The 10,776-nt window shown below is 51.2% G+C and overlaps 1 protein-coding gene across 1 annotated transcript in view; it reads left to right on the top strand.

Annotated features, from left to right (window-relative positions):
* The window catches only part of LOC144766907 (arylsulfatase A-like), a 98,544-nt gene extending 90,347 nt beyond the window's left edge, over positions 1 to 8,197 (top strand). The window contains exon 8 of the mRNA XM_078650612.1: positions 6,551 to 8,197. Within this exon, the coding sequence (XP_078506738.1) occupies positions 6,551 to 6,612 (62 nt within the window). The 3' untranslated portion in view covers positions 6,613 to 8,197. The remainder of the gene's footprint in view (positions 1 to 6,550) is intronic.
* The last annotated feature ends 2,579 nt before the right edge of the window (positions 8,198 to 10,776 follow it).

Here is a 10,776-nt window from a genome sequence, read left to right on the forward strand (position 1 = left end):
GCCCCAGGGGCATCTGAGGGGCCCCTCTGCAGGCAGCTGAGCCTCTGAGCTCCCCCTGGGGCTGGAGCCTGTCAGAACCTCACACTATGGGGACACATGCGTGCACATGTGTGCAGAGCCACACACCACAATACGCTGCAGGCAGGAGGGCGGGCGGGGAGAAAGGTCACCATGTATGAGGGGGACACAGGAGCCCCAGTGTGGAAAATTAGTGCGTTTTGGTGAACATTATCTGCGCCATCTTGCCTCTTCCCCGATGCCACACTTTTGTCGTGCGCGCCCGCCATTTTAAGATGCCCCGATCAGAGCAAACCCTTTTGCATGCCGCTGGCCCCTGACATAGCCCTTTGCCTTCGCTAAGCCCGCACGCTGACCACCCCCTGCTTGCACCTGCCTTGAGTCATAAACCCCTCTTCGGCGCTGCTCTGCCCCAGGCTCTCATCCTGTTCCCAGCGCGACGCCTCCCTGCTTTCCTTTCATGATCTCCGGCCCTTAGATGCAAACCCCCTTTTTCCCCTGTGTGCCCGTTTTGTCTTCCCCGTCCCCAGGCCGACACCCAGCTCTGCCGATACCATTCCTTGCCCCTCCCCGTACAATAGGAAGCCTCCCCCATCAAAGGATCCCCGGGTTGATCAAAGCCCCCCACTCCATGAGATCCGATCAAACCCCCCACATTCCGTGAATTGGCGGAATATCCAGCTGCGTGATACTCATCACCTGTTATGACTAGGGTGGGGATTTCAACTGTAAATGTGTGTGGGAACGGGCCCCAAAGGGGGGATTCCGGGTATGTCTTCCGTATATCAAAGCTTTGTCACATATATGTAAACTGTAATAAAAACCATAAACACTGTATATAAGGGGCCAGGCCCCAAACGTAAGTTAGAGCACCTCAGAACGATACCTTCTGTCCGTTTCGTTGTGTTCTCCTCCGGAGAGAATAAAAAAACCTTGTTTCCTGCTTTCCAGTCTCCAGCGCCTGCCTCTTCATTGATTTAAATAACTAGGGGGTCACAGAGGCAATACCGCCGGGCAAATATCGATTGTCCCCGACCCGATTGAACTTTTTACAATTGGCGTCCCAAGCGTGGGGCCCATCAGCGACTCGTGGATCCAGTGGGAGAGGTCCCGACGACAGAGTGAACGACTGCAACGATCGGGAGAGCTCTTGCCCAATAGACCCTCGTCTGGCAGCCGATCATCCGAACTTCACTAGTTCCGAGCAGACCTCTCTCGAGTGATCTACGGTCCTGACTGGGAACCATCAGGAGTGCCGTGAGAAATACGAGAAAAAGAGGACGATCGGGCGCTGGATTCGGAAGACAAGAAACTGTCCACATGGTCCGGGTAAGGTGGTGTTGCCACGACAAATTGCGAAAGAATTTGTTTTGATTGCTTGATTGTTCAAAAATACTAGTATTGCCTTGTTTATTTTTATTTAGAGATTCACTGTCTGCAAACGGAGAAACAACAGGCTCCCTCTCCCTTTGCAAGCAGTGGAGGATAAGTAGGGTAGCAGCCGTGCTTGTTCTTTTTCTCCCCCACTCAATAATTGCTTGAAACTGAACTGTTGTTCGCAAACTATTGTTTCCTGGAGATTCCCTGTCTGCAAGTAGGGAAGAGACCACCCTTTTTGCAGATAGTGAAAAGGGTAGGTGACGCAGATCTTTGCGGACCTACTCATTCTCCCCATTGTTATTTTGTTGGTCTTTTGGTTTTTTTGGATCCATGAGGTATTCACTACCTGCAAACAACGTAGAATAGAAATATTCTGTCTAGTCTTTGCACCTAGTGATAAGATAGGCAGTGCTGACTTTTTAGTCCCTCGTTACGAGCCGTCATGTCTGTCTTCTCCCCATTGATAAATAGCCTGTTTTGCCCGGACCGGGTGTTAGAGGTGGACCATATAGCTCCACTGGAAGGCACCCCTAATAAGGACATGTTCATAAACTATGGGTTAGTCACCATAGCTTATAATAAATTATGGCACAGGTATACCGAAGATAGCCAAGACAAACAGTGGCCACTGGCAGGATCCTTTGACCTTGATAAAATAGAAACGTTAGAAATAGCCCTTCGAAATAATAAGACGACGCCAATTATGCTCGACAGTCTCGGTATGTGGCGCAGAGAGGCTACGAAACGACAGAGAAAAGACGAGGATAAACCAAGTAGGGAAATATACCGACAGGACAACCCCAGGACACCGCTACCCACAACTTATCCCCCGACACTACGCAAAGGACGACCAGACTTAGGGTCAGACCAATGCGCTTTTTGTAGGTATGTCGGACACTGGAAAGCCCAATGCCCGACTCTACTGAGCGTGAGTAAAGGCAAAGGGCCGACAAGAACGACAGACCGACAGTACGAGAAAAGGCGCGAGACTGAGAAGAACCCGACTTACATAGACAGACCAGACAGAACCACCACGTTTGATTATGCCCGATGGCACAGATTTCGCCAGGAAAATCTCAGCGGCACGATCAAGTTCTCCTAGGTCGGACAATGTCAAGACAGGAACCCAGCCTCGTTTAAAATTCACAGACGGAAAGAGATAATTATGACCAATAACTGTTTTTATATTTGTCTTGGGTCTTTGTATGTCGTACTTGTACTGTCCCCCGTCTGAGTTTGTGTGTATGTAATGTGCGAATCTGCGTCATCCCCCTGCACGTGTTTCTGTGTTACTCAACCTCTGTTAGCAGAAACCTAGCATAAAAACAACCTGAAAAGAAAGAAATGGTAAAAGCAACATCCGTAGACCATTAATAAACTTGAACTTTTAATTTAACACAACAAACAAGGAATAATAACGATAAACTGTAGAAAATGAAAGTCAAACAGAACATCCCCCCCCCTTCTGGAACCTTCCAAAGTAGGGCAGGGTTACGGCTACGCCCAACCAACGGCAACCCATATAAGGCGAGCCCCGCCGCCAACTCTTGGTCAGGAAATCTTAACGTATGGGGGAGCCGGAGGAGAGGCAGGAACCCGCAGCCTGGGCATTTGCAGGTAGTCCCGCCACATGTCTCCTTGGCCGGCCGCAACGGGCCTGGAAAGACTAAGGTAGTCCCGCCACATGTCCAGAGGAGAACGAGGCACCTCTTCCTTCACAGCCGCAGCAGTCCTGGACGGCGGGATGTCCTGCACGTACCTCCACAACAATCTGTCCAAGTTGGGCTGGGAGGGAGAGGCGACGCGGACGAGCCTCTCCCACCTCCACCGGTAGGAGGTTTCCCAGCCCCCAGCCCGACGCCGAACACCCCCAGTCAGGCGATGGTGCCCATACTTCCACAGCACCGGACACACCATGGTGGCACCCCAGTATTTGCGCAGCACCGAACGTACAATGGTGGCACTTGGGGAACACCGGATGTGGAGAGGCCTTCATGCGGGGCGATGAAAAGCAGCGGCATGGAGTGCACCGGGAGAAGGAGACGATGTGAACGAGTCTCCCTCGCCCCCAGGTGGGGGCATCACAGCTGCACCCCAGCTGAACGTCCCGCTCTCACAAAACAGGGACCTCTTCCTTTCACTCCGAAGGGTCTCTTCCATTCTTGCAAACTCGACGAGAGTGGCCCCTGTAGGGCCTCAAAATGGCGTCTGGATCCGCTGGAAGGCGGGCCCCGGCCACTAGAGTAACTTTGGCCAGCCATACAACTCGAACATTTGTCCCATGGAGCACGAGCCCCCATCTCCGACAGCATCTCCGCAGCCTTGAAGATCATACAAAGGTCCTCGGCGGAACCTTCGGCCTTTGCAGGTTTCCGGTAAGGAACGGCTGCCTCGATCGCCAACGAAACAAACATGACATTGCCACACCTTCTGTTAGCGTGAATTCTAGAACTGCCGAAAAGGACTCTGGTCCAAACTGCCAGTAATGGAAACATTTCCCCCTGATGCTGCTTCCGGACTGAGCCGGCCCCGCCCAAAATGGCGCTGGTATCAATCGGAACTTACGAACACCTCGTGGTGTTCCTTCGCACTAATATAAACTTGATGTTCTGAGATTTTATATGATCCTTTGTACACTTGGCTAGAAAAGACGAAGAGAACTCACTCGACGAATAGTGTGAAAAGATCCCCGTTACACATGTTGATTACGAATGTACAATGTATTGTATTTTTATAACTGATGTAAACCTCATTTACGACGCACACGTACGGTATGCATATAGGAAATCTGATTACAACTGTTATGATTATGCTTCTAAATTATGAAAATATATGCCCCCGAACCCCCAGCCAATTAATAGACGTTTTAGTCTCTTACAAATGAAGAGTAAAACTTTCCGATGTTTTTATTGTTGCAAACGACACCCCCCACTGTACGCACTTTAGCCATTGCCACGACCGACCAAATACGACCACACCCTCCTAATCCATATGCTGAAATGAATTTGCAAAATAAAGTCTTTGAAACTATGGACGGGTATTGCATGCTTTATTTTAAAACAATATGGGATGGGTAGGAAAGTTCTTTTTCTGTGCACCCTACTCTGCTCTCTCTTTAAGGTTAAAGGAAGATGGTTGCCCAGCCCTGGAGGACGGATCGGATCGACAACACGACACTCGGCCTTAAAAGTACGCGACTGACTCATGAACTCTCGCGTAGAGGAAGACCTTGACTTCCAAGGATGGGTAAAACGAATGGTGTAAATGAGGGAAGGTAAAAGGAGGGTGAAATGAAATAATGTAAATATTGTAAAATACAACGTTCCAAAGTAGCAGGGACCCAAGAACCGAAGAACTTTAGAACGCCACGGCGTTGAAAGAGGTTTAAGGATCCCGATAGTGAGATATATCCTTTGACTAGATACCTCGCACTAGGCACCTCTGGTTTCCTTTTTATGTTTTCCCGCACACGCCCTACATGAACACACTACCCCCCCCGACTCCGAAAACTATATCCCCGGGGACCCTGCCCCAAGGAGGAAAGACGAGTAAGAGGTAAGTAAAGGACTTATGAATCCATGTATTTGAATGCGCGCGAATGCTGTCTCCCCCACCCCCCCCCCCCTCTTTTCCTCCCTCTGCAGGTTACGTCAGAAATTACAGCCGAGGTGTGGCGAAGATCTGAGACCTTGCCATGTCTAAATACACGAAACGGACTAGCGCCGCAGGGTGGTGTCTAAGCACGCCTGCAAACTACTCACGTATCGAACAAACCCGAAAAATTAGCACAACCTGATAAAAAGTGACCACCCTTAAACCAGACCGGAAGAATGAACCCATGTCACGTATGATGCGAAACTGTGAGGGAATGTGTGTGTGTGTGTGACCGAGGCGTTGACCCAACTGGTCAAAGGACCGAGAATGCGAGAAAGTGCGACAAAATGGTACCCCCCTTTTTCTTCTTTCCTTTTCTCAAAGCACGTCCCCTCTACCCTGTCTAATGCTCAAACTGCATGATTACAAGATTCTAACGCGGACTCGTGAATACCCTTTACTGTGTAATGCACTAAATAGCCTTCCTTGAATGCACTGTTGCACGTGTACTATTTAGCCTGCCGTTGCACTCTCTCTCTCTCTCTCTCTCTCTCTCTCTCTCTCTCTCTCTCTCTCTCTCTCTCTCTCTCTCTCTCTCTCTCTCTCTCTCTCTCTCTCTCTCTCTCTCTCTCTCTCTCTCTCTCTCTCTCTCTCTCTCTCTCTCTCTATTTTTTGCACTACCACTCTCCCGAGTGGTTAGCCCCGAAATTGGCAGATTGCCACCCCTAGCACACCACCTAATTGGCTTCAAATACCGTCAGTATTTGCACAAACGCTTGTCTTTAATACAATCACCCTGAGGCCACGTCATTACCTCTCCTTTTCCGATTGAAGTCAAATGAACCCAGGTTGGGCCGTAAGGGAAAGGACAGGTAAGACGACAGAGGTTCCCTAATCTGGCCCGAAATGAGGGAACTACATGTCAACGGCTCCTATAGTATAAAACAAGGACCTCAGAATACGCGACCCTCCCCTCCCCGAAACGTCGCAATACCCAAACCAGAAAAACGATCACCCCCGTTACCTCCCCTGTCTATGTCCCTGGTTGTTTCCCATAAAACCCCTGTCCTCCCTAGTTAAGTAACCGGGCTGTAAAAGGTTACGTAGGACCCAGAATGATGTTTTACAAGGTTAACAGACTAGACCAAGGTAAAGAAATCATCAAAATGAACCCCGCAGTAGTTGAAAAACAGGATGCACCGATAGAAAGGAAATGTTTAGCCATGTTCGTCCCTCAGCAAAATATCTGTGTAGTACCATGTTGACGACTCACTGTACCCTTTTGTAAATGTGAAACTCTAGAGAACGGCATATCTTTGCCAGATTTGTCTCCCGAAGGTGGGTTACCATCAGATGAACTGTCATGCCTGTAATAAATGATTATGAAGGAAAGTCATAGTAAATCCAACAGGTCCGCCACCGGTCATTCATACGCCGGTTGTGAACATTAAATGTAACGGACTTTTTCATTCTTTACCTGGAGCTGGGAGAAAAATAGACTTTTTGATTATCTTCATCTGCAAATTTTCTAAAGACTGTCTTTTCAAACTTGTTTAAGGGTACTGCTGTTGGAGGAGAGAAGGACCGGATGTGGGAGCACGAGGCCCGACTGCCGACTAAGGGACACCTGCGACATTAGCCAAGGCGAGACCACGACTGAAAGGAGCTGCAGGACGAGGCACTGTTTTCGACAGCATGAAAAGAAAGGGTCGACCTGATGCCCCTGCTCAACGTCCAGTGCCTTTCGACAAGTCCCCGCTCTCTGAATTCCGTCGCACGCCCGCCCATTTGAAGTCTCTCGTTCCCCTAGTTTGTTCCCAATTTGGCCTTGCTCCATCCCCCTTTTTCCTCTGACCTACCCTATGGACTGTTTTTGAACGCTCTTCTTCCATCGGAACTTTCTGACAATCACCCCAAAGGACACAGGGCGAAAAAGGACCTTTCCGACCAGAAACGCGAGGAAAGGGTCGTGCCCTGCAACGCAGAACTTAGAACAGAGCTGGACTTGTAGCTCCACCGCCGGTGCTCAACAGCGCCAACGAAAGACCACAAAGAACAATGAGAACTCATAAAACTTCGAACATTCGACATCCTCAACCACCGTTTTGCTACGCCTCATTTCTCTCCCAGCCGCCATTGTATTGATCCTGCTCCAATCCGAATCCGAAATATGTAATAACCTGCCAGTTCACGTTATGATATATACTTGCTGCTCTCGCTGCAGAACCGTTTTTTGTATTGCATTCCTATGACTTTCCTGCTGAACAAGTTTATCAAAGTTTATCAAATAGGTGCACCTCCTAAAAACTAGAAACCTAAAAATGTATTATTTACAACTCTTTTCATCTAGGGTTCCTACCGTTTTCTTTCTCATACTCACCACCGTAGCACCGAATAGGAAATGAACCAGCAAGATGTCTTGAATATGTTAAAGGGAGGACTGTGGAAAATTAGTGCGTTTTGGTGAACATTATCTGCGCCATCTTGCCTCTTCCCCGATGCCACACTTTTGTCGTGCGCGCCCGCCATTTTAAGATGCCCCGATCAGAGCAAACCCTTTTGCATGCCGCTGGCCCCTGACATAGCCCTTTGCCTTCGCTAAGCCCGCACGCTGACCACCCCCTGCTTGCACCTGCCTTGAGTCATAAACCCCTCTTCGGCGCTGCTCTGCCCCAGGCTCTCATCCTGTTCCCAGCGCGACGCCTCCCTGCTTTCCTTTCATGATCTCCGGCCCTTAGATGCAAACCCCCTTTTTCCCCTGTGTGCCCGTTTTGTCTTCCCCGTCCCCAGGCCGACACCCAGCTCTGCCGATACCATTCCTTGCCCCTCCCCGTACAATAGGAAGCCTCCCCCATCAAAGGATCCCCGGGTTGATCAAAGCCCCCCACTCCATGAGATCCGATCAAACCCCCCACATTCCGTGAATCGGCGGAATATCCAGCTGCGTGATACTCATCACCTGTTATGACTAGGGTGGGGATTTCAACTGTAAATGTGTGTGGGAACGGGCCCCAAAGGGGGGATTCCGGGTATGTCTTCCGTATATCAAAGCTTTGTCACATATATGTAAACTGTAATAAAAACCATAAACACTGTATATAAGGGGCCAGGCCCCAAACGTAAGTTAGAGCACCTCAGAACGATACCTTCTGTCCGTTTCGTTGTGTTCTCCTCCGGAGAGAATAAAAAAACCTTGTTTCCTGCTTTCCAGTCTCCAGCGCCTGCCTCTTCATTGATTTAAATAACTAGGGGGTCACAGAGGCAATACCGCCGGGCAAATATCGATTGTCCCCGACCCGATTGAACTTTTTACACCAGGGGCATCTGAGGGGCCCCTCTGCAGGCAGCTGAGCCTCTGAGCTCCCCCTGGGGCTGGAGCCTGTCAGAACCTCACACTATGGGGAGACATGCGTGCACATGTGTGCAGAGCCACACACCACAATACGCTGCAGGCAGGAGGGCGGGCGGGGAGAAAGGTCACCATGTATGAGGGGGACACAGGAGCCCCAGGGGCATCTGAGGGGCCCCTCTGCAGGCAGCTGAGCCTCTGAGCTCCCCCTGGGGCTGGAGCCTGTCAGAACCTCACACTATGGGGACACATGCGTGCACATGTGTGCAGAGCCACACACCACAATACGCTGCAGGCAGGAGGGCGGGCGGGGAGAAAGGTCACCATGTATGAGGGGGATACAGGAGCCCCAGGGGCATCTGAGGGGCCCCTCTGCAGGCAGCTGAGCCTCTGAGCTCCCCCTGGGGCTGGAGCCTGTCAGAACCTCACACTATGGGGACACATGCGTGCACATGTGTGCAGAGCCACACACCACAATACACTGCAGGCAGGAGGGCGGGCGGGGAGAAAGGTCACCATGTATGAGGGGGACACAGGAGCCCCAGGGGCATCTGAGGGGCCCCTCTGCAGGCAGCTGAGCCTCTGAGCTCCCCCTGGGGCTGGAGCCTGTCAGAACCTCACACTATGGGGAGACATGCGTGCACATGTGTGCAGAGCCACACACCACAATACGCTGCAGGCAGGAGGGCGGGCGGGGAGAAAGGTCACCATGTATGAGGGGGACACAGGAGCCCCAGGGGCATCTGAGGGGCCCCTCTGCAGGCAGCTGAGCCTCTGAGCTCCCCCTGGGGCTGGAGCCTGTCAGAACCTCACACTATGGGGACACATGCGTGCACATGTGTGCAGAGCCACACACCACAATACGCTGCAGGCAGGAGGGCGGGCGGGGAGAAAGGTCGCCATGTATGAGGGGGACACAGGAGCCCCAGGGGCATCTGAGGGGCCCCTCTGCAGGCAGCTGAGCCTCTGAGCTCCCCCTGGGGCTGGAGCCTGTCAGAACCTCACACTATGGGGACACATGCGTGCACATGTGTGCAGAGCCACACACCACAATACACTGCAGGCAGGAGGGCGGGCGGGGAGAAAGGTCACCATGTATGAGGGGGACACAGGAGCCCCAGGGGCATCTGAGGGGCCCCTCTGCAGGCAGCTGAGCCTCTGAGCTCCCCCTGGGGCTGGAGCCTGTCAGAACCTCACACTATGGGGACACATGCGTGCACATGTGTGCAGAGCCACACACCACAATACACTACAGGCAGGAGGGCGGGCGGGGAGAAAGGTCACCATGTATGAGGGGGACACAGGAGCCCCAGGGGCATCTGAGGGGCCCCTCTGCAGGCAGCTGAGCCTCTGAGCTCCCCCTGGGGCGTGAGCCTGTCAGAACCTCACACTATGGGGACACATGCGTGCACGTGTGTTCAGAGCCACACACCACAGCGCACTGCAGGGACATTAACCGCCTAAGCTAACTGTACCATGACAGGTTATACGCACCCGTGCGTGCACGCATGTACACAGCCACACACCACAGTGCACTGCAGTCAGAAGGGCAGGCGTGAAGAGATGTCACCATCTTCTCAAACACGTACACGTCAAAACAGACGGAAGCTTAAGCCTGCTAGAGTCCATCAGCATACTGGACCAAAGAAATCTTGAACAAGCATTGATAAAGTCATTTCTTTTTGAGTTTGGATAAAGATTTTTGTTACTTGCAACAACATCATTGTATGCGGGGTTCAGTGTCTAACCAGCTTGTTCCTCTCCCGCTGTGGTGACTTGTTAGATGTTCAGCGTAGTAGTGCCTAGTAATAAAATAGCGCCTTTGCCCACAGTGCTTGAAATTGTAGGCTGAGTTGAAGAATATTTGGAATCACAAATGTAACTCCCTTGACTATTGGTCTCCTTGTTGTAACAGCAAAAAAACGAATCTCTGCTCTGAGGAGTTTTACTGTTTCTTTGTTAAAGTTGAAAAACATTCCCCAGAGAAAGAGGCGAAGAGATGGTTGGGGTGGAGAGATGGTTGGGGTGGAGAGATGGGTGAGGTGGAGAGATGGTTGAGGTGAAGAGATGGTTGGGTGGAGGGAAGGTTGAGGTGGAGAGATGGTTGAGGTGAAGAGATGGTTGAGGTGGAGAGATGTTGGGTGGAGGGAAGGTTGAGGTGGAGAGATGGTTGAGGTGAAGAGATGGTTGAGTTGGAGAGATGGTTGAGTTGGAGAGATGGTTGAGGTGGAGAGATGGTTGAGGTGGAGAGATGGTTGAGGTGGAGAGATAGTTGAGGTGAAGAGATGGTTGAGGTGGAGAGATGGTGAAGTGGAGAGATGGTTGAGGTGGAGATATGGTTGGGTGGAGAGATGGTTGAGGTGGAGAGATGGTTGAGGTGAAGAGATGGTTGAGGTGAAGAGATGGTTGAGGTGAAGAGATGGTTGAGGTGGAGA

The sequence above is a fragment of the Lissotriton helveticus genome, chromosome 1_1, assembly GCF_964261635.1.
Source record: "Lissotriton helveticus chromosome 1_1, aLisHel1.1, whole genome shotgun sequence".
Classification (NCBI taxonomy): domain Eukaryota; kingdom Metazoa; phylum Chordata; class Amphibia; order Caudata; family Salamandridae; genus Lissotriton; species Lissotriton helveticus.